The sequence below is a fragment of the Aulonocara sp. 'chitande type north' Nkhata Bay genome, linkage group LG7 (genome assembly GCF_057382095.1).
Source record: "Aulonocara sp. 'chitande type north' Nkhata Bay isolate Kocher_YH1m ecotype deep benthic linkage group LG7, A_spYH_male_GT1.1, whole genome shotgun sequence".
NCBI lineage: Eukaryota > Metazoa > Chordata > Actinopteri > Cichliformes > Cichlidae > Aulonocara > Aulonocara sp. 'chitande type north' Nkhata Bay.
The window spans coordinates 20,005,295-20,032,924 of NC_141350.1; the positions used below are offsets into that span (position 1 = coordinate 20,005,295).

The window sequence follows — 27,630 nt, forward strand, 5'->3', positions numbered from 1 at the left end:
CCATGGTGACACTGTATACAAACTTACCAAGCATAAACTTTCTGCCCTTACAACAAAAAAATAAAACTAAAACTCTGGAGTAGATATTACAAAGGACACAATACTTACCTATAGTATTACTGATGGGTGGTCACTAACTGCATTGAAGCACCAAAAGTTAATTCAATTTGAGGCAGTTATAACATCTGTCACCTGATTTATTCAGAAAAAAAGACTGTGCAAAGTTCAGTTTTTATTATTTTATTGAAAACATTATAAAAGTACGTGTTGCAGCAGCATATTCACTTTTTATGATCAACATCTTCACATTTACACAATCCAAGTTGAAAATGGCATTTACAGCAAGCAGTCAATGATCAATCTCCAGGAGACATGACTGCACAGGGCAGAGATAACGAGGCATCTACTGCCCCCATGAGGCTGCAAGTGAAACTAAACTGAACCGCAAACACTAAAGTTCCTGTTTTTGTTCTTTTGTTTTTTTATCCCACTTTGATCCACACTGCTTCTACATGTTAAAGTTATTTTTTTTTATAATTCACTTGTTTCTAATGCAGAGCTGATGTGCAAATTCATAACTTGGGTTTAAGTTTTCATTTCAAACAAAAAACAGCTTTGACCAATTCGAGGCACGAACACAGGTACACAGTGGATACCCAGCCCGTGTCTGAAAGTATCTGATAGAGAAAAGGAAAGAAAAGAAAAAACCCTCAAGCAGCCAAATTAGCACAGCACAGGTTAAATAAGCACAAAATCTGAAATATCAGCTAAACATTAGTTTGAAATTCACACAGAAATCGCTGCAGTCAGAGCAAGAGCCACAACACTCAAACCACTGACAGGTGAAGTGATTAACATCGGTCACGTTACAAGGCAATTGTCTGCTGGGAAACCCTTGAGTCCATCCATAAGTAACTCCATCATGTACTTCCCAACTAAACATTTCCCCCATAAACAGGGGCCTCCCTCAGAAGGTCAAACTGGAGGACCCACAAGACCCAAAGAAGACCTTATTAGCATCCCAGTGGTTTAAATGTTGCGGCAGGAGGTGCAGCCTTGCAGAATCAATGTTCAGTTTAGTGTTTGTGACCCTCTAATCTGAACATCTGAATCTGCTGGATTACATTCACGAGAAAACGACTGCAGCCTCACTAAAAACAGACCAGAATTTGGATCTCATTTCACAGATATCATTTATGTAGCACAGAGTCACCGGGACACTGAGGAACACAGATTTAACTGAACCCCAATAGTCACAGGACACGCACGCAATGTTTTGGTAACAGTGAGAGTTTGGAGTGAAACTGGAACATGCTGATATTTCCAGCTTTTTCAGTTTGACCACCTAAATAATTTTAATGTAAAGCTTATTTTTTATTTTGAAACACTTTCATGTTTCACTAGAGCAGCAATTAACACTTGTGTTCATCATCAGATTAATCTGCTGATCATTTTAAGAAAATGTGTAAGCAAGTAGTGATGGGATGTTTTCAGGATGAATTCATTATCAGCTGACTAATCGTGGCAGCTCTACATTTAGCAGCTGTCACCGACACAGATCAAAAGCAACTAAGACAATTCCTCATAATTAGGACTTTTTAGCTGTAATCGTGGCTGTACAGGTGAATTTGGTTTTAGCCGCCTGACCTCCAGGTGACCTTTTGTAACACTATAACTAGACGCAGACACTGACGATGCTGAAACTCAGAAAGAATCAAAACGAGCAGTTTGAGGTGCATGGTACCTCATGGTGGATGGTACTTATGGCTTTAGCAAGAACCAGATCTTAAGCTTTGGCTGATTGCATGTGCAATATGGTGACCCTCGCAAAGCTGAGAAGAGAAAAAAAAAAATAAAAAATCATAAAAACCCCCAAAATGTAAAACTGGAAGAATGTTTGGCATAAAAGGAATCGAATATTAAATTCTAAAGTGACAAATGGTAAAAAGTGTAGAGGAACACCCACATCTCTGCCATTTATCCTTTTTTTGTTGCGGGGAACAAACGCGTCACAGTCTGAGGAAAAGTGAGCACAGCTTCCCATCAATGTGACTGTTGTGGATGTTAGTGCTGCAGGTTTCTCTGAACCTCATTTCACAAAAAAGGAATCTAGTGTTTAGCATCGAGTTACCCTAAAGAAATAACAGTGATAAGAAAACAGCTACAAAAAAAACAAAAAACAAAAAACAAACACTCAAACTATATCCCAGACACCAAGTATATTATTTTCACCAGTTAAATAACTAGAATATAGTACATCTTGATTTTATTCTTGTTGTTCTTGTCAAGAACAAAGTTTGAGAGGAAAGAAAGGCTTTGACCAGTTTTCCTCTCTTGTGTGTGACTAAAGGAGGATCCTGAGCAAGAACCCTCAAGGCTCAGTGCTTCTAGGAATGAACGCTGAACTGTAAATGAAAAGAAAAAAAAAAAAGAAGCTTCAATCGTCTTCCACATGTAAACAATACATCATGTACCTGGGACTAAACCTAGTGTAAGCTGTCAGATTGAATCAGGAATCAGCTGGTAAAGTAAGTGTCACTTAAACTAAACTGAACAGCCATGTGTTGTTATCATTACTTGCGCCCAGTTTGATACTGAAGATTGCATAGTAGTGGATAGTAGAACAGAATCCAGATCAGTCATTACACCTTCAGAAACTCCTCTAAATGCTCTCCTTTTTCTCACCTGCACTGATATGACTGCACAACACAGGGTTAAGCATATTTACAGTGGCAGATGTTCCTCCTCCATTCTTCTTCTCTCGCTTTTTTGTTTTTAAAGACAAAGTGCAGTTGAGAAAATGGAAAAATTATTGGTCACATCTACTTTCCAATTCTGTACTGATTCACCTCATCACCAAACATTCAAAAAATATATATTACTAATGCAAAACTATCTTGTCTGTTAATCCACCAAATGTTCTTTGAAACAGAATGAGGTAAATACCAGAAGTAGGACAATAACTACACATACACCGAATGAAAATTGCCCCCTTCACCCCCTTGCCTGTGTTATATAACTACTTGGTTCATGTAGGCACAAGAACAGTATGTGTCCATCCTCTAAGTGTCTTCTTGTGTTACATTTCTCCTCAACTCCTCTCACTGTCCCCCTTCATTCGCTGCAGACAGCGTGACTGACCGGCTTCCTCTCAGGACTTCCGCTGCCTCAGCGTCTCGGAGCTGCCGTTCAGTTTGCTGCGACCGGAGGGGGCGGCTGTGCTGCCGTTGCCCAGCGGGCGGTCCCAGTCAGCGGGGGCTTCCTGTTTACGCCGGCGCGTCTCTTTGTAGCGGAGTGTGATGTCACTGTGAGAAGACAGAAGGAAAAAAGCACACGCATTATTTATAGTGCGTCATCCCTGAGGGTCACGTCTTCCCAGATGGTTTCTGGTCCACTAACTTTTCTCACAGAATGTTTATTTGTTATAATTCCTACGCCTACACTATACACTGGATTATATTAAAAGAAAAACAAACAAACGAAACAGCTGATTACTTTAACAAACATCACAAACAGAAGATAAAGCTCTGCTCTCAAAGTCTCACGTGAGCTGCATTTCTTACTTTTTGAGAATAATAAAAATTCCTAGTTTCTCTTTGTTAAATAAATCCATCACTACAGGAATCGATTAGTCAGTCTGTATGAAATCCCTGCTTTTAGGAAGGTCGGGGGGAAAAATGAATAAAACAGAGAAGACCACCGACAGAGAAAACCAAATCAAACGACCCCTTTTAAGCAAGCACTTGGTGACAGTGGGAAGGAACTGGAAGGTAGATCCAGGCTCAGGGATGGGCAGACATCTGCCACCACTGGTTGAGGGTGAGGGCAGGGACCTTTTGTGTATTTGACAACAAATGTCATTTGTGTGTCCCAAAATAAGCTGGATGCCATTCTAACAATAATAATAATATACTTTTTTCATTATATACGCTACTACTTGGCCACATTATACAGTGAAATAACATTTTGTTTCACTGCTATGCTGATAACCCACTGCTCCATTTCCCAGTAAGGTTCAACAAGTTTCATCAACCTTACAAACTATTTAACCAACATCAAGAAACAGATATGTGCATTTAAAAACAATAACAATAACAATAACTATTATTATTATTATTAAAAAAATTTAACTCCAATAAAACAAAAATTCTTAGATCTGGGTTGGACAGCCTGCATCCAAGTACCAACTTTACCAGTTTACCGAGTTGCCAGAAATCTGGGTGTGTTGTTTGATTTTAATCTCATTTTTTAGGAATAGTGCGAGGATATGATCAACACTGAGTTTTCAGTGACGTTCATTTTCAGTTTTACCTTCTCTCTGGTTAATGCAATAGTTTCTTAACAGGTAACAATCAGAAATCAATACACAGACTTCTGCTTGTGCTCAGATTGTGCAGCAACAAGACTTCCTACAAGAACCAGGAAAAGTGAACATATTACTTCAACCCTAATGACTTTTAGAATCGATTTTAAGATTTACTTATTTCTTTTAAAGCATTTCATCGCCTGACTCCAGAATATGTACTTCAACTGCTGCATAGCAACCGGGTCACGGTCTGAGATCCCCTGGCAGGAACCCGTTAACTGTGTCCATCTCATGCTTACAGATGAAAGGCGATCGCTTCGGCTCTTTATCTTAGTTTTCTTTTGATACTGAACTTATTTTAAATGATATATAAATACATTTTAACATTTCTTTTCGTGTAAGTTTATTCTGTTTCTGGGAAGCACTTCACAAAAACATACAAAAAGTACTTATCATTGATACTATGTTTATTGTTAACATTAATATTATTTTGAATGCTCCTCATGAGGACCTCTGTAACACTTAATGGAAGAGCACCAAGCAGTTACACACCTCAAAACAAAACATGCACTCAGCACTTGCCTCGGTCCACTCATACTAAATGAAGCATATTAGGTAACAGACTGGGAGTGTGCAATAGGGTCAAACAGTGCTTGCAAATTCTTAAGGTTCTCGGTTAAAAAATTAATAAATAAATAAATAAATCACTTTGATCAGAATAACTGGATAATGGCACACTTTTGTCTTTAGTAGACCAGAAGAAGTGGTTGAGCGGATCTCATTGCTCTTGTCACGTGATGGTTAGTGTCTGTGTGTGTCTGTGTGCGTGTGTGTGTGGGGGGGTATCAGTTCTTCTGGGTTTCACTGCCCTGACTCACTTAAACAGTGTCAGCACAAACTGAATGCCCTCTAGCGTCACTAAACTGACTGGAACAGAGTAAAAATGATGTGAAGGGAAATGAAGATGATAAAATTCACCACAGACGTTCTCTAGAGGATCTCATAGATCCTCTAATAATGATTATAGATCCAAATGGTGATGTGGTAGAAGAGTGGAAACAAACAAACAAAGAAAATAAAAACCCTACACTTTTCCTATACCTAGGACATTACTGCATTATTGCTGAGCAAGAGCAGGAAGTAGTAAGGAAGGGGAGGGAAAAGGCAGGGGGGGGGAGAACCGACAACAAGCCTAACATGCCAGGGCAGGCTGCACCTAACAACACAGTAAAGATAAGGCAGCTCAAAATTTTTTTAATTACATTTCAAAAAAGAAAAGAAAAAGAACACACTCCATGAGCTCATGAGGAATAACTAAATCAAATACAGGAGCACACTGGATGGAGTCTCACATGTGTGAAGACATCTTTCTTAAACTGTAATTAAACTGTATTTCCTCATCAGTCACCATGAACAGTGCATTTAAAGTAAAAGTGAAGTGCAAAACAGCAGCATGGAAGCAGATTGTCATCTTTTCCTGCATGAGTGTATAAAGTTCATTTGGAAAACAGCTGCTTTTTGCCAATTTCCAACTTCCCTTTCTATAATTAGCATGTAAGATGTCTCTACAGATCCATAACTGGACTCTACATGAAACAGACCAGTGGAAAACCCACAGAAAGCTGACACACACAAAAACAATAACTTAAAAGAGAAGAGCGACCCAAAGGCAGACTGGACCTGTCTCAAATAGACTGCACGATGTCCAGTGAACCAAAATAGAAAAACAGAGCGATACTTTGGACTTTGGTCCCAATGTAGTTATTGTGTTTACTAGACACAAGCTAGAAATGGTTAAGAAGCTGAAATCTTTCCTCCTTACAGCCTAGCTGTTTTTACACGAAGAGCACAGACTTTCATTACCTTTCAACAAACATTGTTTGTCACCCTCAGCTTCCCCCCCCCCAAAAAACAAACAAACAAACAAACAAACAAAAAAACAAAAAACAAAAAAAACCCACAAAACAAACAACAACCACAACAACAATTAAATAAATAAAATAAGCCATCCCACTACTTACCGGATGAAAAACCGCCACACGGTCCAGATAAGTATGAGGAGGATTCCTAAAAACCAGCACTGAATGATAAGAGAAGGAATGGGCAGCATGATGGTGTGGGGGTCATACTTGACCACTATTAGGAACTCCGTTACTGTGATTGCTGATACCAGCCACGCCTGCTGGCCGAGCTTCTTGTGGAACTTCCTGTTAGGAAAATGAAACAATGTTATTATGGAAAAATTATTCAATAGGGAGGATACATTTACTTTTTTAGGTTTATTTTTAATATTTACTGGTTACATGTATGCCTGTGATGTAACACCGTAACGCACAGCACTCTATCACTACCCATGCATGTGAATAGTCAACAGTTAAATGATACTTCCATTTCTAGTCTACCAGAAATACTACAGTCTGAGTAATTATACGAATTTTGTTAGTGGACAACACTGGTTAAACAGAACTAGTACAGTACTGCAGTACTTAGCTATAGCAAATGAATGGATGTATGTAGGCTGTTCTACAATGAACTGGAATGCAATCAGAGTAATTCCCAACAACATTCTGCACAGCAGCTGTGACGACGTTAACCTGCAAGTAAAGAAGTCCACTAATGCTAGTCATACTTGGCAAACTAATCTGACACTGTGCGTGAGCGCCACACATTTCCCTTCATTTGGTATTTAAACAGTTAAAAATGGCTTTTATATACATATGGAATACATGGACATATTTAATTGAGTTTATTTTTAATGAGACTATAATCCCTCAGGTTTAATCAGTTAATCACTAGAAATATCTTCCAACACTAACCCAACACTGGAAAAATAGCAGAAAACGAAACATTTCTGTCTGTTTCTGTTACTAGTAACCATATTCTTATCAATGCACATGTTTGCTCATGGCTGGTATGTATGAATGGTGTTCTTACTAAATAATTTTGCTGTGTATAGTATACAGAAGACTCACACATTTCTTCACTGCTGTGCTTATCTAGTTTTCTGATTTCAATTTGCACTACGATAACCAGTTTAAAACTCAAGAGCAAACACTTGACTAAACTGAATCAGTGCTGAATGTCAACAAGTTCTTTATTCGGTGTGTATAAAACACATACAGTCTTTTATTATACACCCGGTCAAACTGTCCAACTCCCAAAAGAAAAGCTGCACATTGCTACTCACGGGTCATCCATGAAGTCGTAGATCTCCCTCATGGCTACGCCCCCCACGTTGACAAAAAAGACAAGACGAAGCAGCACCAAGTAGTGTTCAGGAGGCATCCACAACACAAATTTCAGGTAGAAGGTGTTCAGCTCTGCCAACAGAAACTGGCGAGATAGGAGATAAAATATCTAATTTAGAAGCACCAAGAACACAAAAACAACACAGAAAAGAAAAAGTTACAACAATCAGTCCATGTTGGGCACGTCTTTCTTTTCCATTAGCTAACAAGAACTAGTCTTTTACATTTCGTGAACTAATTCAGGTGTCAGACAGGGAACCAAAAACAGAAATAGGGCCCAACATAACTACGCCCATATTTGATGAATTACAAATCTGATCTTTTTTCCTCTCTCCTCGATTCATGAAACACATTTCCTATGCGTCTGTTATGTGCAGTTATTTGAGTCCTTTCTAAGACGACAGGATAGTGCTGTTTAAGCTTAATGTTGATCGATTGTCACAAGTTGTGGATTTGATGTTTATGCTCCACCCGCCTCTGCTCACATCAGGTGGTTGTCATGTTTTCAGCGTTACAATGTGTTGCTAACAGGGAAGTAGCAGAGTGGCATCTGGCAGACAAACTAAGCAACGCCAACATTCAAACCATGGTTGAAGGGTGTTTCTATGATCTCTTCTTTTACTCTATCCAGTTTATCAATAGTCACAAATCCAGATAGAGATATATCAGCAATATATTAATCAATATAGTGGTTAGGCCAGTCCATGAACATGTATTATCTATATATCAGAGTCTAAATACATTACGCTTTCTGTGCATTGTTATTGCATGGTGATGTCATCATTTTCTGCAGTGAGACAAATGCTTTCCCTTCATGTTAGCATTTCTTACCATAAAGATGATGCCTAACACAGCAAGCCAGCGGCGAAGGTTTGAAGCAGGCTTCCACTCAAACTTGACCCAGCTGTAAGGTGTGAACTGGAATGCTATACGCTTTATCTTCCCCCTGCCAAGTACAGACAGAGATATCATTAAATATAAACAAATACAGAAGCCCAACATAAAATGTTTGCAAAGAAATGTCTTTCATAAAGTCATACTTGTATGTAGGAATGTTCCAGAGGCCCTGCCACTGATACGGTTTCATTGACAACCAGGCCAGGGTCTTCATGCCACAGTAGATCCCCAAACCATTGCACACCAACACATCCATGATCCACTAGATGGAGAAACAATTCAAAAAAAAAAAAAAAAGGGTAAGTGAGGTGCAGTAATCCTCCAAACCAACTATCACACACCTCTCCTCCACCTTGAATATAATTTACATTTACTATAACTAAGGTTTTTTTGTGTGTAACAAGTAGCAACAGCAACCGCAGTATTTATCTTTACAGTCGTGATTATAATTACATAATACCTATACCGTCTGTTTATATTTGGAGTTTTTCCTGTTGCTTTCCAGCAGTGCTCACTTGGCTTTACCAGCTACCCCTTCTGTTAATTAGACCACTTTGTTAGTTGCTGGTATGAAGTTCTTATCATGCAAACAAATGAGCACTTTGTTGCCATTACAAATATCACTAGCAAAATAATCACTCGCATGCTTCCACTTTCTGTGCTTTTACTTATCAATGTGCTGACGAGCAAGAGATCTGTGAACCTCCCAACTTAACACATGATGAATATAATGTGTTCTGCAAAATGTCCGTAAAACCCTTTAATTTTACTTTTAAATTTACAATGCAATCCTTGTTTTGAACATTTTATCTATTCACACTTTGGTTCAAAGAAACTTCTTGTCTAATATGGACACATTTAAAAAGTATGTCCACATTAGGCAGGATTATATCTGCAGTAAACACTGTTACACTTTAAAGAGAAGACATCTTGATCTTACCATTTGTGCCTTATTACAAAAGACTCACTCAGAAAACTAGACAAAAAACAACCAAAATAACCTCAACGTGTGTCACACAGTATTTTGTAATTAGAAGAAAACAGCACAAATGTACGTACATGGTCCCACCAGCACTCCGAGAAATTAGGCAACTGGTGCTCCAGGCTATACTCCAAGAACTCAAACATAACACTGATTATCATACACATCCACCAATCCCGGATCATTAGAGTCTGGAGGGAAATAGAGTGTGAGAAGGTCAGCAAGATAACAGACAAACAATAAAAAAGGTGCAACTTTATTTGTCAATAAATGATCACACGAGAATGGGAATGACCTCACTTGGCACTTATTGACTAGGTGCTCTGTAATCATTGCAAAGTCAAACCATTTAAATCTGTGATGTGTACATAACAGCGAGGACAGCACGCTCAACTGCTTTTATGAAACATGTCAGACAGCTAATTCCAAACCTACCTTGATATACCATCCGAGAAAGTGAGCTGGCACGAAGCCATCCATCTTGTCCTGCAGAGACAAATGATGTTTAACAGCAAGCCCAACTACAATTTTGCCCCTAAATCTTACACGTGAAAAGCCCTTTCATTAAACCGTTGATCGTGTTTAATGATCGTGTTATTGCATTTCTAAAGTTGGGTGCCAACAAATACCCTCTCAGCCTTTTACGACTGAGGGGTAAAAATAACTTTTTTGTTTTTAGGGTCAACTGGAAAGAAAAACAGATGTGAAAATGAGAAAGGGAGATCAGAAATCAAATGTGACATAATCAGATGCAAACTATAAAGTGACATTTAGAATATGCAAATATATCATTCCCAGAAAGCCTATATGTTGTCAATACAAACAATTATTAATCACTCCAAGCCTGTATATTGACTGCTCTCCATTTATCTACACATAAATACAATGCACTGTAAGAAACTGCACACAACTGCTCCTTCAGTGTTTTATATCCCAGCAGCCACATGTAGGCACCAGAACCCTGATCTTGATAACCATGCAGCCACTGATTTGTGAAATTCCACATCTGAGTGCAGTGCCAACCATCCACCATATTTACTGCAAAGTAGCCCATTTAACAGGGAGATGTGTTGCATTACACTGGTAGCGGATTATGATAAGCATCCTATGGTTTCTAACTTTCCATTAAAACACAGATCTGTGACTGTGTGCATTTCTTAACATTTTCAAACTGCATTTCAGTTCATTGAGCACTGTTTTAAGTTTCACTGCTCCACTGATATAACCCAAAACAGCAAGCGAGCTTGGAGACACACACAGCCTGTGCTCTAAAAAGTCCTGCTGCTTTCTATTTGTGCTCGGACAGTTAAAATAAGACCATCTGTGTTCAAATAAAGCATCGCATCTAGTTCACACTGGAAACAGGAAGAAATGAGCACAGAGAGTACTGGGTCACTGAACAGGACAAAGCCTCTTTGGGCATCATGAAGCACAAATAAAATGCAATTAAACACACAGTTCTACCCTTACTATTTGGATCATATTATTTCTGCTTAGTAACCCAACACATTTTTATGTATTAAAAATTCCTACAACCAAAGTAAAGTTTATTGATAAATATGTGGCTTTAATTTGACATTTTAAAAAGTCATTCACAGAAATGGGGTTTTAGAGGCCAAAATCAGACTATTAGTGGAGGTGGGCTCTGGGTCATGGCAGCAGACAGAGGAAGGCCTGGTTCTATTGATGGACTGTAATCTGCCCCAGACTCAAGCTGCTGCACACCTCCACAGTAACTGTATTCTTGTGTGTGTTTGAGAATGAAAGAGAGATAAAGCAGAAGAAAAAGAGATAAGAGAAGTTTTACAAAAGGCCATATTTCTTTTCTGTATCTGAGCCACTTCCTTATAGCAATAATTGAGGACAATATGCACAAAATTATAAATGCATGACTGGACAAGAAATTTTACTTTTAGGAAGGCGGCCTGTTTCTTACTCAGTTTTTTTTTTTAACGGCATAATACTATCAAAAATTCAAGTCTTACAAACATTCCTACCTGCAAAGATACACAGGAGAGAAAAGTAACATAAAAAGCAAAAAAATTCATTCTCTCACCCAGATGTTGTGGAAAGGGTCTGTAGTGTTTCCAGGGTCATAAATGAGGCAGTTTCCCCCATAATCACGCTCAGGGAGAGGAACCCCCAATTTGGGGTCAATGTACTTCATGAACTGTCGTCCATCGTGCAGCGTCTGGATAAAGGAGGATAAGAATAAGAGCAAGCACCACCAGAACTTACATTTCTACACAGGCTACATCAGATGGTGTCCTCCTTCAGTTAACGGCAGATTTCTGTGGCATAAAAGTAAAATTTTATTGCTTTTTACCTAGCAACAACTTAAAATTATCCTTTTACAAACAGGAAGTAGATGGTTAAATATAACCCCCCCCCCCCCCTTTATTCTTCTTCTTTTACAGTGTCCAGGGCTGTCTGAAGGGCCTGGCTCAGTGACAATTTAATTAAATTGGGAGAGGGAAAAGAGACTTCCAGGGATCACAGCAGAAAAAGCACCAGAGACTGGAACAGACATATCATAGTGGGAGAGGGGGGGGGGGGGGGGGGGGGAGCCCGATATTTTGCCCAGGCTTGACTACACTTTTAAGAAGTACTTATGGACTCCATCTGGCCTTCTTTTTGGAGACCACGATTATAATTAAATGTCAAAGCAAACGTCCAGAAAACCCATGTCATAAAAATCACTGAGTAGAAATCTCAAAAAGAGAAGTTTGATGTGGGAGGGAAAATTGTCATGTGATTGTGTACAGAGTTCCCATGAGTTAAGAATTTGCATTGCACGTGTTGATCTGACATGTTTTAGCCTTTCCAGGAAGCAAAATTCTCACCACACCAACCTGAAACAGGATGAAGATGAGGAACAGTTCATAGACGACAGTGACGCAGAGCCAGAAACGCCAGTAAGCTAGAGCGAGAGAGAGAAATCAGTTACACTGAATACAAACTAAATTAGTACTATGTTTTTTAAACACAATGAAAAAACAATAAAAACGTTACATGACAATTTCCTATTTGTGCTGAACATTCCACGTTCCAAATCTAACTACTTCTATTCCCTGCAGTTATGAACATTTGACACTCAGTCCAGACTAATATTTTACTGCCCAGTTACGTAACTTCAACGTTGCTGCCCCAAGTTTGACATTTAGTTCCCACTAGTTTTCCAACAAAAACCACCATAAACAAACATATAATGTGGGTTTTGGTTAAAGACATTTAAAAAGAGCACCTGACGACACACAGAAATGAGCTGCTAGGGGTCCTGGTTAGGGATGGGTATTGATAAGATTTTCACAATTCTGATTCCATTTTCGATTCTGTTTAACGATTCGATTCTTTATCGATTCTTTTTAAAAAAGAACACACAGGTCGAGTAGCTTAGAACTTTGTTTTATATCTTCTCTTTGAACAAGATAGAAATTTAGGAGTAACATGGCCTTACAAACCCAACAGTAGGGATGGGTATCGTTTAGGTTTTATCCGATACCGGTGCCAAACCGGTACTTTTGAAACGGTGCCGGTGCTCAAACGGTGCTCAAACCGGTGCTTAAAGAATGGAGAACACAAAATTGGTCCAAAAACCTCTCATGTTCAGCTGTTTTTTGTAAAAAGATAACAATGTTAGCCTTTTCTGCAGCTATGGGGCATATATGGTATCATTCTTGGCTGGAAGCAGTGCTTAAACAATGGAAAAAAAAAACAAAAAAAACAAAAACAAAAAAAAAACAAACTTTGTCCAAAAACCTCTCATGTTTAACTGTTTTCCACTTTTTCTTTGGTCATTTTAGCCTTTTTGGCCAGGGTGAAGGGAGTATCTGCCATCAAACAAGAAGACAGCCGCATGTAGCTATGACTGTGTTTTAATAGTTCACCTTACATGCATTAATGTAATAACGTGGTTAGCCTACTCAACGTAAATTACACACGAACAACATTAAGCTACTCACGCAGAGAAGAACGGCTGCTGCTGCCATCATCATCCGTCATCATTTCTGCTACACTGGCAGGGCTAGGGGCCAGGACTCTACTCTTCATGTTTTTGGGGGATGTTGCATAACAGGCAACCCACCCGCAGTAGATGCGCTCGGTGTGAGGTCTCACAGCAAGCTATCAAATACAGCGCATTTCTCGGCTTTAAAAACAAAAAAACAAAAAAAAAAAAAAAACGCTATGCGTCGCCAGGTGTTTCATCGGATTTGAGGTGTTACCTCCTTTGCACAGTATCACCTTAAAGCACTTGTTGCTGCTGAGTTTGCATCTTTTGCTGTGAAGTACAGCCAGACTTTTGACCGCTTCGCCTTGGGCATTTTTAATCTGTAGCTCTGCTCTAAAAGAACGTACGTACCTGGGCCCGCCTACTATCCTCGGAAACGTAAAATGATTGGCTAGAATCTAAAGTGTATCACAGCTCAGGAAAAAAAAGCACCGAAATAAAGCACCGAAATGTGCGCTGCTTTTCGGTCTGGTTACTACCGTTTATGTCAGAACCCATCCCTACCCAACAGTGAGATCTTATGAGATCCACAGCCCACGGCTCTTCAATGGGGTGTCACAGAGTCCCCGGGGAAAAAAAATTGTAAATGTAAAATAATAAAATAAACATTCTTCTGTAGCAATAACAAAGTATAACATAAATTATTCTGTAGCAATTGCACAAGAATATCCAGTAATGTCCCTGCCTACAATTAAACACATTCACTACTGAAAATCGGGGGCATCTGCTGTGGCAAGCCTTTGACCACAAACTTAGTCACTGCTCGGTGACATTCGTCTATCCTGGCCTGAAAGGAAACGCTACTGGTAGACTGCAGCGAGAACTGCCAGCATCTGAGCCAGCCAGACTCGACTCTGTCTCTCTCATCATGGTCACCTAAATGCACAGTAATGGCAGGTTTTGTAATAAGCCAGATCGCGCTAACATAATATGCACTGTTAGTTGATTATTTACCTGCCACATTAACGGGAGAGGACGTGCAAATGTTACCGCTGCTGCTGGGTTGAGATTCACGAGTCCGGAGCTGAATTAAAAACACGACATTCATTTAAGGTCATCGTGTGTTTTGTGAGCAAATGCTTTTGCATATTCGTAGTGTTTCCTCCCTTAAATGAAATCTCTACTTTGCAAGTATTGAAAGTTGCCCTGTTGTCATCCGTTCTCGTAAAGTATAACCAAACTTTTGAGCGTTTGAGCCGCCGTGTTTCCTGCCAGGTAAATGACGCTCCGCAACGTGGTGACGTCATTCGGGGCGACTGGAATCGATAAGGGAATCGTTTGCAAAAATGGCAAACAATTCCAAGGAATTGAAACAGTGGGAACTGGTTCTCAACAAGAACCGGTTTTCGATACCCATCCCTAGTCCTGGTATTTGGTTCAACCCCAAATCATTAGCTCATTTCCACTAATAAACATCTGCCTGAATTACCTCAGTATACACATAATGTCATAATGTGTTTCTGAAGATTTAAGACAGAGATACTGATTTTCATTAAGAAATAAAACATCAAGTAAAAGGACTGATATATACTGTGGTAAACACCAATCTCAGTCCTAAAGTCCCACATGAGGAGTGCTTTTATTTCAACTGCTATTGAGCTGAATTATAGTGGTGATTCACATTCACAAGCTCAGTTTCCTTTGACACACCCAGCCCGTGATTCAGCAGGAGCTACAGGTTTTAAATCTGAAGGAGGAAAAAAACAAAAAACCCTACTGGGTCTTTTTCCCATGATGGTATTCTATGGAGAGCCAACTGTAATGTGAATAACACCAGAACCTACCCTGCTGGATTAACAAGCAAAAGACTGAAGCAATTGCATACACACACAACCACATCCCTCGAACAGCCCACAAAGGTGCGAGTAATGCAGTCAAATACTCGCTCGACCACTTCACGCCTACCTACAACCGACAGTATTGAGCATGTCGCTGCATCTGCCTTCCACGCCCTGTTTTCCCTCCTTCCTTCCTCCCTTTCCCGCTGGAGTTAGCTGTTGTGTGTGTGTTGTGCGGGAGATGTTAAGTGTTTTCTGCATGAAAGCTCTGTTTAAAAAGCTGTGAGTGCTCTTATTTAAATAGTAGCACCTTTTACAAACTGCATCAGATTTAAAGAAGGAAAAGATTCTGTTAGGATGCAAGTTTACAAAAGCATTAGAGCAGAAATCCAACTGCCACAGCTTACGTGCTGCAGTCAGGCACGTAGATTTTTCTACCTGAGCAACAGGTTTTAGTACAAGCATAATCAATTGCTTTTCACATGTCCTACAACAGCTCTGCATTTCAGTGTCATATAATGCAGACAAGTAACAGATTGTGCTTTCTCTCCCTTTTCCCATGCATATGCCCTGAAAACCCTGCATCTGTATTGTAATGAAATGTCATCTCTTTCCATCCTCTCCCGCTTGGATGACAAGATCAAAGATGTTTCATATAAATTCGATTGCATGGCACAAGCAAAAGCCTCTTTGTGGAGACCTTACCAACAGTTTGATTACATTAAAAGGTAAAAAAAAAAAAAAAAAAACTGTATCAGATGTGAGCTTGTCACAAACTGCCATTTTCAGTGGTCACTGACTAATGCCACTGCAATGCCTAAAGCACTGTTTATTTACTAGAACCATACAGCCCATTATAAATTAGTCACTGAGCTTTAAAGCCTCATAAAAATGAATGATTTGGGATCGTCCGTACTGTCTGCAAACTCATTTAAATTGATGACTGTCTTCAATCAGCTGCTGATTCTAACCAGGATGTGTATTTTCCATTAGGAGGATGAGAATGTTATTACTACCGACTGAACTGCTGACGCAACTGTCAGCTGCTTTTAATGCAAACATATTTTTTATATAATCAGTTTTCACAATCCCCTTTTAACCTTTGTTTTAAAGCATTTCAATCATTTCACTTATCTGGAAGCTTTAAGAGGCAAAACAAATGTCAAACTGGCATATCCTGGATGTTGTCCAGTATTTAATGAAAGGTAATAAAACAGACCAGGGTTCAATAAAAAGAGCACTACATGGCTTTAATATGAACTTTGACTTGCATTTCCAAGTGCCAACTTTGTTAACTTATGCTATATTCTCAATATAAAAAGAGATCCGACATGAATTACTTTAACCTGGTGATAAATGTGCTTTTCATACCTGGATGCGGTCTGGTGAAAGGTCCATCTTTGGCCTGTGTCACTCCAAAACAGAGGAACACCAGGATGCTGGCCACAATACCCCTAGAGGACACACATTTGGGAATTCATTGGAATCACAAAGACTTCTGTATCAATTCCTCATACATGTTCTTACTGAACCACCAACAAACAAACAGCCTATTTTCATGTCTTTACACTAGGAAAAAAGTGAACCTCTATGCGAACTACTTCTCCAAAAACCTGGAATCCAACATTCAAATTACAGATATCAGACTGGAATGTGGGTAAATAGAAAAAACTGTTTGTCCTGTGTAACAAAAAGGGTCCAGCTCTGTGTCTGAAGGAAAAACAAAAGGATAGTAAGTGTTTACCCAAAACAAATTAGTATGTGAGAAAAATTAAATCTTGTCCTTAACCCAATTGAGATGTCAGGCAATGCCTTAAATAGGCTTTTTAAAGCAATCAGAAATATTGATGAACTCACAGCATTGTAGGAAGAATGGCCTACAATTCCACCACATCACTGTTCAAGTCTCAGAAGTAGCTACAGGACACATCTAAGGGCGATGGCTCAACATGTTCACCCAGCGTGTTCAATAAAGACATGAAGTTCACCTGTTTGTGTTTATTAGCTCAGTCAAATTGTGTTTGTCCATTACTGTAACTTCAATTAAAATCAGTATGCATTTCAAAGGGGCCGGAAGGCTTTTATTACAGCTACACATACAAGTCTCAGCATTTCAACCCCGTAAACCTTTAAGATCTGTGATGTCAGATCAATCAGACAAGGCATGAATGGGAGCATAATGGCTTGGAGAATTAATAATTAAATAACTTGAATCTGGAGGTCTGGTCTACTGCTTCTATTTCAATATTACAACTTCATTTGTGTTTATTAAGAACCAGCTAAGACCAGCCAAGTTGAGCTTAAGTTGCTGTTGATTTAAGCTCTGAAAACCGGATGACCAGACTAGAGATGGACCGATCCGATATTACGTATCGGTCCGATACTGACCTAAATTACTGGATCGGATATCGGAGAAAAATAAAAAATGTAATCCGATCCATTAAATATCACGAAAGCACCTCACAAAACTTGCAACACGCCGTAACTCACCTCAGAACGTTAGCACGTCGGAGCAGTATGCATCACGTGATAGAGCGGCTGTGGCATGCAGGACCTGTCGGTGGTCTGGATAGCATTTGGAGCTTCGCTAGCAACCCGGCATTTCATCTCCGACAAAGTTATCCCCGAGAGAAGTAAAGCAAGTGTGTAAGTCCATCTCTGAATGTTTGTAAAGCATTCCTGCGTTAAGCTTAACCGACTGCCTCTTCTTGCTGCTACTTCAATCATGAAACTGCTTAACGATCAGCTGATCGGCTTTTCTGTCGCGAGTCCGTGACTCTAGTTTGCTTTTGGCCCACTTTGCACCAGAAAGAGGAAACCAGCGGCTGAACAACAGCAGCACGTTTAAGCTTGATCAGCTGTTGTTAGAATTTATTTATTATTACTTTCTACTCCAGGATCTTTTTCTACGTAGCTGAGGCTGGTAACTGTGCAGGGGCGGATCTAGGAAAGTTTAGCCAGGGGGGCCGATAGGGCATTAACAGGGAAAAGGGGGCACAAAGACATACTTTTCTTTCTTATTCTCATTTAAAATGTCGAGCTTTTAATTATTTAATATTTATCTGAATCTTACACCCAAAGTTTTAATCTGATGTAAAATGTATAGAAGTCCATTATTGTATATAGTAACTGTTAAGTCTAATATACCCTAGTAAGCTATAGTACTTTTTCCTTTGGGAAGGTACCATCTGTGCAGTCTGCAATTTTGTTGAAGAAAGATGTTGAATCTATTTAATATTTCTTGAAAAAGAATTGATTTCTGTGTATTTTTTTTTTTCACACTGCATCAAATTAAGGTTGATTACGTCGATTAAGCATCATGAGGTGGAGCGTGAGGGGTGGTTCCCTATTTTTTATTTATTTATTTTTGTTGTTGCTGGGAGTTGGAACCCTATTAGTTAGGCTGCTTAATATTTATGCCAAGTACTCTTTAAAATACCAGAATAGGGAGGATGGTGTAGGTTTAAGTTTATTAGATTGATCAGTGTTGCTGAACTATGAAATTTTTTATTTTTTTTGCATACAGGTATAACAGAATAGCTTTAGTGTAGTTGTTGTTTTAAACTTGAGTATGAACTTATACAAAATGCAGAAAGATATTTTAAAAACAGTTTTGTTGATTAAAAAACACTATATCGGATTCATATCGGTATCGGCAGATATCCAAATTTATGATATCGGTATCGGTATCGGACATAAAAAAGTGGTATCGTGCCATCTCTAGACCAGACGAGGACCCTGTCCTGACCTTACAAGTAAACAGAGCAGGCTTAAAAGACTGAGCATACAATGGGATTACAGTGCGTGCTAGCCAACAAGCGTAGGAGCATGAGCATGTGAGATTTAGGGATCAATTTCTTCGCTGTTTGAGTCTGGAATCAAATGAATGTGTGTTCAAAGAATACAACACACAAAGTGAAGTTGTGTGTGAACTAGTGAGAGTGGTCCCGGATTGCAGGGTTGACTGGGAGTTGAGGAGTAACCAAGCAGTGCCTGAGAGTGAGCTCCGCTTCCAGGGTGAAGCTCTTAGGGTATTTATCCCAAGGAGCCAGACTACGCTGATGGCAGCAAATCCTGTTAAGGAGCATCCACACAAATGCAACCTACAAATCACCCCATCTGTCGCAAACACACATCACTGATAGAGCCTGTTTTATGCCTGACCTTCTCAATACACCTAAGTACAAAGTAAGAACAACTAACTATAACCCTGCTTTGTGTCACAGATTTTTAGCTGTAACACACGTAAATGGGAGTTTTAAGCCACATGCAAACTTGCCTTGACTAAATCTCCCTGTTTGAAATACAAGAAGCTATAACAAACACTATCAGGAACAGGTCTGATCATTTCCATATTTATTCAGCAGCATGGCAACAGCTCCAAAAAAAAAAAACTTTAGCCACAAGAAAAACAAGTTCTGCAACAGCTTATGTATTCCCATAGGAACACTGCTTTAGTGCACCTCCTACTCCTACCTGCCTTTTCCTACCAGGAAGCACAAAGTAGCTGGCACAACTTCCAGCAGTCGCTCTGCAACTTTCTGTAGTTTGCAGTAATAAAAGAAACTGAAATAATTTGGCATTTATCCAAGTCTCTGTGGTTTAATAAACGTGATAAAGTTGGATGTATATTTCTCTCCAAAGTTTAAATAAAACCCATTAAATCTACTTGCTAAATGCTCAACTCGTATTTATAGTGTTCTTTTCATGGCCATGACTGTTTTATACATGGCCTTGTAAGCTCAAGGTGAGTGTGACTGTAAAGGCTAGTGACTCATCTCAAATGGTGACTTTTGCTCCTTGCCCATGTTTATAGGAAATAAGTGGTTTATTCCAAATGTTGTTTAAAAAAAAAAAAAAATCAGAGTAGCTACTGGTTGGTTGGTTGCATTGCGGCGTTACCCCCACATTTAGATTTGATCTATTCTCCAAGTGTGTCGTGACAAAAAAACTGAGCAATAAAATGTGCTGTTCCTCACGAAGCAGATGAACTCAAACCTCAGCAGTCTGCACCTGCTGCTGTTCCAGTTAGACTGTCTGACTCGTAGCCCATCTCCAGAACAGAAGAAGAGCTGCTGCTGCCAGTTGCAGTCTATAACGGTGGAGATAAAAGTATGTAAGAGATGCCCTCTGCAGAAGCAGCAGAATGACATGGAGGATGACCACAATAGCAACTTAGTTCAAGACCCAGCCAGAAGGGAAAACACAAGGTAGGAAGGGCTGTAGCTAGCTGGTTAGCTGGAACTGAATTTCCAAGACTTTCAGCGAGTAAAGCTTAAATGAGTTGTTAAATATACAATGGGCCGACACAATGGTAAAGTTCCATATAATATCCCGCATTATATGGAACTTCACTTTGGAGATGGTACTAGGTCCAAATAATCAGGAGACTTGGTTTTGCAGAACATCACCTTGACATTGCCTTGTGGCACGGCCCTATCCAGATCAGTCAATTGTGCCATGAAGACACCAACAGACCGCTGTAGCACGATCCATTATTGGCATCTGATTAGCAGCATCCGGCGTTCCAGAAACTCAAAACAAGATTCAGTAGCAGAATAAGCTGTCTGGGATTGGCAGAGAAGATTGGCATGTTTTATTTCCATGGTCACAACCTGCATATTTAACTCAGCTGCTCAACCCACAAATGCTTGTTGCTTCAAATTGTGGCACCATTTAAGGGGAAACAAACAGTATAAGATGCATTGTCAGCAAACATTGTTACAACAAAATGACCAAACACAAATTTCCTAATGCTAGTTACCAATAAAATAATCTCTCTCTCTCCCTCTCTCTCTACATAAACTGGTGCAAAAATGATATCATGAAGCTTCAGTTTAAAAGCCTCCTGGGGTTAAAGTAGATTTTTGGGTGCCTGAGTTTTGGAGTGTTTTGGCTTTGGTGACACTGAGGAAAGGAGAAATGCAACCTACTGACCTTTTAGTGTTGTAGGCCGTGTCCTGAGGAGTCTCCTCCAACAGCGTGACGTAGACCAGAGCGCAGGTCAGAATGAACAGCACTGTGACAGTATGGGCTCGCCTGCAGTGAAAGTGGGGGAAAGGACAGAGAGAAGGACGAGAGTACCATTTGTAGAACAGGAAAGTCAAATACCAGTCAGCACAGGACATAAAAACACAAAACAAAAAAAAAACCACAACAACAACCAAAAAAAACCCTAGATAGGCTGATGTTGTCTGACATCACCATGAGACAACGTTAAGCAACACTGAGATAACACTACAACACTGGAACGGTCTAAACAAATCTGAACGTAAATCTGCTCGTTGCTAAAAACATCTTTGTTGCCTCCAAATATCAAAAGGCATATATAGGGGTAAATCAAGGACAAAATAGGAGATGAAATCTGTTGGGAAACTGAGTTGCTACAGCTAAAAATAGTTACAAAGTTTGTGATAAGCTTCAGTTCAAACCTTTCTTTAACTTGAAGTCAAAAATAGCTTTTGCATCAAATGTCTTGTGCCTGACAGTGGATGGAAAAGCTTTATATCAGGTCTGTTTAAACAACAGAATTTGTATGCTCTGGCAGACAAGGTGAGCTGGAGTTTGATAGCCATGTTGTTGGCTACAGGCCCAAGCTGTATCTTCCATCACCCCATGTCAGCAAACATACTTTGGCCTCTGTGGTGTGACATTCTAGTTGTTTAGATATACGTCCACGCAACCTGAGGTATTTACCTCAGCTGACAGGGCAAAGTTTTACGATAATGTACGGGGTCAAGAGAATACACGCTATATAATGGGAGATTTCTCGATTAGAAATAGACAAAAGGACCTGAATGGTATTTGGAATGCTGATAAGTGCATAACAGTTGATAAGTTCTAGAAAGACAAATGGGGTGACTGCTGAGAACAGTGGCAGAGTCACCGAGTTTCCTTATCACTCCTGGAATGTTGACGCTGATCAGGCTGCAGGTGGACTGAGCCAGTATTCATTAGGGAGGAGGGATTTCTGGGAATAAAGCTAATCCAGATATCTTTAAAACTCATTTTGTCTGTTGGTTAAAACCCCAAAGTAATGGGTTATATACCCTGACACCAAGTAGCATCCAAACATGCAACATGTAGGTGAACTGTTAAGCTTAAGTAAATAGAAAACAATCAACACAATCAACACTGGTGTCGACCTGTTTACATGACAGTGTGTACCAATGACTGATCTGAGTGTTACTCGTACTAGTTACAAAGCACTTACAGGAAACATTTGTACGATACCTTTTTTGTTACTTAACCATTATGTGAATACCTAAATATCTGTAATAAGCTAAGACAAAACCGTGTGACAACCAAATGTCAATCATAACACATCTTACACGACAGATGCCATCACGCCTCAAGTTTTAAACCTGTGGAGAACAATTATAGCAAGTGTATTTTATTCCTGCCAGCCCTCTCATTAATGAAAGGGTCACCAGCTGCAGTAGCCTTAATATTTTGGGGTAAACAGCCAAGCGACATATACTTTATAAATCTATCTAATCTAAAACTACAGAGGCAATGTGCTGCTCTGAGAATTTAGATTAAAAGAAAAAAATAATTAAAGGGTACCTGAAAGTGAGGTATAGCGATTCTGTAAGAAGTTTTTTAAAAATAATAAAGTGCCAACTTTGAGTCACATTTCTTTTGGCTGAAGCTTGATGTGCAAGACAGCACACCAGGTATTGTCAGCCTTTTTCCTGTTCCACCTCCTTATCCAACCTGTTTGGCTGGAGCCACAGGGGGAGGACATGATTTCTCTCTTCGCTGACAACGATACACCACCAAGAGTGGAAAGGTGCAGCGGAAATACTGGTTTTGTGCAACAGAGCAACCAGCTAAGCTTAGAAACAAAGTGCACCTCTAAGCTTGAAGTTAAGATTAAAAAAAAAAAAAAAAACAGAAGAAAAGATTCTGCTTTATGCCAGCCTCATGACTAATCAGAGTCTAGATTTAAGGATGAAATTGGATTAAAATAGCCTTCGACTTTAATGACAAGCAGAGACAAACTAACAATTTAATACAATGCGTCTTCTTGTCAGTTTCATCTAATTAAACATTTGCCAAAACCAGTGTGAACAAAACTGCCATTATTTTGAAATGCCTCAGCACTAAATCAGTTTAAGGGAAAATAAAAGTGGAACGCCAGCACAATCACATTTAATAAGTCCGAGTTCTTTATAAGGCATATTAAAACTTTACCAAAAAAAAAGAAAAAAAAGAGTTTGCCATTGTCAGTTCCTTCCTGTGCCAGTGATGCAGGCTGAATACCATTTTTAACCAAAAGCTGCTGCCATACAGCTTTCTACTATGAACTCTGAACCCTTGGGAGACAGAGTCCATGTGGTGCCCTACCACCTACACACTTGGAAATACACCAACAACTGCCATCTTTTTCCTAACCTGCTTCATACATGCAGGTTTATCATCTGCAGTCAGCACTTGAAAATGTTCCACAAAAAAGGTTCAATCGTACAAATAACTGCAGAATGTAAATTCAAATGACTCACAGGAAGAACCACTTTCCGTTCTTGTTTTTTTAATGCGTTCATGTATGTAATACTAGACGGCAAAAATTCAGGATGCAATCAACAACACCCACACACTGTTGTTATGTTGACCCCTAAAGCAAACAGCTAAAAAGCCCTTGTAAAACTCTAAACTTTACAATGCTACGTCGTAAGACTGCATCTGGATGACTGCCGACACATTTAATTGCCACATAAGTGGGTAAAACCTGGTTTAGGTTCAGTCTAATACAGCAACCCTGCCCTCATGTATTTGTCAATATTGTTCTGGACAAGTGACCCTGATTATTAATCCACATAAAAACAAGATTCTTGTATTTTCATAACTGCAACAGACAAAGGTATTTTAGCTCCTCACTAGCCACCTCACTACAGAAATCTGATGCCAAGGCCGTACCACAGTAATGAGAAATTCTCATTAAGGTTCCCACTGGGAGGACCAGTCTCCTCTGCTGTCAATGATATTGGATAGCTTAGCAGATTCTTATTCAATCCATATTTTTTTGTACACAAAGCAGAAATGAAAACCGCACAGACACTCAGAGAAGCTTAAATATTCCTCGAGTGACAGGCTGGAAAGCTAACGTAGCTATAAATTAAAAAGGGCTGCAGAAGAGAATGTCACTTTTCCAAACTAGCTGCATAGCATATCATAACGAAACCCGTGTCCTGCAACATGCGTGTGGTATTCCCATTGTGCATGCTTTTTTCTTTTTTAGTTGGCTCATACATACTTTTGTTTACGTAGTGAGAAATAAAACATGCGGTGTTAGGAAAGGCTAATGAAGTATGTGCTCATTTCTACACTTTGCAGGACAGGTATTATACCTGGCACATCTTCAGATCTGTTGTGAATGTCAAAGAATCTCTCAAGTGTCATATCTGAGCCCTGAGTTTGGATGTGCAATGTGAGCATCCATGACAACACTGCAAACCCCACAACACCTCCAGAAGTGACATTTAGTGGATCATGTTTACTGGAATAGTTGCACCAGGATGGAAAAACAACAACAAACATTTCAGTTTGACCTGGCATTTACAGCAAGGTCACATTATCTGCTGTCATTAATGGAGGTCGCTCTGGGCCTGTCTTTCAGTTCACCTTGAAGCACATATTACACCCTGCTGTCAACTAACAAATGTTTCCTCCCCGTCTATCTCTGCAGGAGCCGTGAACTTGCACTGACACCGACACAAACACTCACCAGAAAAAGGTGTTGGTTCCGTCGTCGTAGACTTCGCACTCTGTGTTTCTCCGGTGCAGATTCTCCCTGGAGGTCTGCTTCATCACCTTGGCTTTGATCGCTGTGCTCTGATCCGGACACGCTGGATCCACGGAGCCGTTGTTAACCTGCTCGCCGACGCTCTTGCCCGCAGCCACGCCGCTTTTCTTCGACTCCGGCTTGGTCATGGTTCTCACCGACCAGCCGCCCTGCGCTGCTTTAAAAAAAACTGATCCCGTGCGCTTTGGTTTATCCCTGAGCTTTCCTCCCGTCTACTGTCATCCGCGTCAGCCCCACCCAAGTGGCTGTCAGCATCCTGTGGTGGTCGGGGGAAATGAACGTTACCAGGGCGACACTTGAAGGGTGGGGAGAATAACCTGAAAATCACGCCCTGCTGCTGAGCTGACCTGCCCGGCACGGACAGCCGCACTCACATGCAGATGAGAAATGCAATTGAGTCAGGTTTGACACCGCCTACTTATTTTAAAGCATTTCTACATAACCTTCAGAGTAACACTTCTATGTGTCAGCAATGGCGACCACTTTCCCACATGCCCACTGGGGAGAGGAGGGGTTGGTGGGTGGGGTATTACACGGTAAACAAAATCACTGTGCCTGCACTTCGATGGGTGCGTAGCGTTGATATAAGGCAGCTTGGTGAACTGCGTTAGCTATTTGTAGCAGTTTGACCTTGCCAGCGAGACTGCGGTGACTGACAAGCTCCTTATCAATTAACCAATCAAGGCAAAACCGTAATTACTTATGCCATTATTGATTAGCTACCTATTCCTTGCCGGGAAAATAATCAAGCTAACATTACTTACCAGCTGAATTTACGGGCTTACTGACCGGAGTCCGAATGTATTTTGCCATTAGAAAAAGCTACATTTGTATAAAAGTAAAAGAACCAGAGGAACAAATGAAGTATACTGGTGTATTACTGTAGCCCGTCTTTATTGATACTACTAACAGATAAACCGCATCAGCTACCTTACCGTCTACGCGCGTCACGTGGGCATAGCGAAAGCGCCGGTGTGTGGTTGAGCAATCAAGCGGCTTCCGGTTTATTCGTTTCACCAACAAAGTTCTCTACGATGCGATACATTGACGCAATCTTATTTTGAAATACAAATATTTCATTCGGAAGTTAAACTCTCGTTACTTACCGTAAATTTAACACATTGATAGCCTGACCTATTTGGCGGGTTTAGTTAATCCGTTTACATGTAATATTGATAAGTAAATGGTAAGTTTTAGAAATTTCGCAGTAACAGTAAGTTTTAATGCAAGTAACTGCAAAAAACGGCACTGTTAACTTGGTTAGACTATAAAACTATTATTAAAACCGCATTGTTTTGGCTAGTGCTATATATGGGTATTTGGTATGTCGTCATTTCCGCCTAGTTTAAAAGTGACGTTATTTGCATACAGAAATGTTTAAATAATCAGTTAAATATAAATAAACAAAATGGTGTTTGTACTTATTATTTAAAGCAAACTTTTTTTTTAGTTTTGTTTTTCATATGACAAAATGATATGCGTAATTGTTTCAGAGAGCATACAAAATCATTGCCAGATTATTCAGTAAAACTCAACTGCGCTGACTTTCTGATGACGTGAAGCACTACATTCATAAAGTCAGTGAAAAACATAAGAAGCATAAAATGCAAACAACTTTCCACAATTTCCACAAATAGTGTTTATAATACTCACCTCTGACGTTAATAGTCAGTTACTTATTAAACAATATGTTTCCTTTTTTGACCTTCTTGAAATTGCAGGTTTACTATCCGATAGCTCATACTTTTATTGATTATTATTATCATACTTATTATTGCTAAAGATCCCAATTAAATATTTTGATTTAATTGGGACCTTTAGCGCCTGATACACAAGATCTTGTCTCTACTAATCAATGTGGTGTAAACATACCCGTAGATGGAGCAGTCTGCCAAGATGTTAACATGTGCCTGTACTGTCTGTTCTCTGACAGCTGTTACAGAAACTTTTAAAAGTTTGCCACAGTGAGGTTGGTATAATATTTGCTAAAACGTCCTCACCGAGTTTTTTTAGTTCAGGATCGTAACAGAAGCTCCTCCTTAAGACGTCCCTCTCAACATACCTGACTGCACATGGCAGCTATTATTATGTGTTGTGTAACTAGAGATCTTGCCAAAGGTGAAAAAGCAAGGTGGGAAAGCTGTTCTGAACTTTATGTTTTCAGTTATTATTGAAACTAAACTAACAATCCCTCTATTTTGTATATATTCTTTTTTCTTTGTTCTTTTTAAACATACTTTAATACGTTTGTGAAGCCGTAAAAATCAGATAAGGGTAGCATGAAAAATACTTACAGTGATTACACAAACATTATGCAGGGGTTAGTAATGGGTAAAAGGTACTGACTTGTAAATAAGAGGACCTGAATAATTTAGCTTATTATATAATATTATACAACAGGATATTTTAAACTAACTAGGCAGCTCATTCTTTGTTTTGATGACACTTTCTTTAAAGATATAAAACATTGTGGGTTCAACTTGAAAGAAAGTTAGATGTGAGATGTAAACATGAGGTCAGAGGTCAAATATGATATGATATTTGGATGCAAAATATAAGGTGATATTTAGAATACCCATATATCATTGCCTATAAGCCTATATGT

At 39.5% G+C, this 27,630-nt stretch overlaps 1 protein-coding gene across 4 annotated transcripts; it reads right to left on the reverse strand.

Annotated features, from left to right (window-relative positions):
* Positions 1-229: 229 nt before the first annotated feature.
* Positions 230-26,235, reverse strand: ptdss2 (phosphatidylserine synthase 2). Of its 4 annotated transcripts, XM_086299312.1 has the most exons (14): positions 25,790-25,971; positions 24,948-25,281; positions 21,158-21,259; positions 16,592-16,674; positions 12,286-12,353; positions 11,490-11,624; positions 9,869-9,919; positions 9,511-9,624; positions 8,595-8,713; positions 8,386-8,500; positions 7,494-7,639; positions 6,328-6,513; positions 3,142-3,305; positions 230-2,405 (listed from the first exon to the last, which is right to left on the reverse strand). In XM_086299312.1, the coding sequence occupies exons 2-13, from the start codon at positions 25,151-25,153 to the stop codon at positions 3,152-3,154; spliced, it is 1,479 nt and encodes a 492-aa protein (XP_086155438.1). In that variant the 5' UTR covers positions 25,154-25,281; positions 25,790-25,971; the 3' UTR covers positions 230-2,405; positions 3,142-3,151. The 4 variants fall into 4 exon arrangements, with proteins under 4 accessions (XP_086155438.1, XP_086155437.1, XP_086155435.1 ...); XM_086299311.1 differs by lacking the exon at positions 25,790-25,971 and adding an exon at positions 26,132-26,235 and having other exon boundaries at positions 230-3,305; XM_086299309.1 differs by having other exon boundaries at positions 230-3,305.
* Between the last annotated feature and the right edge of the window lie 1,395 nt (positions 26,236-27,630).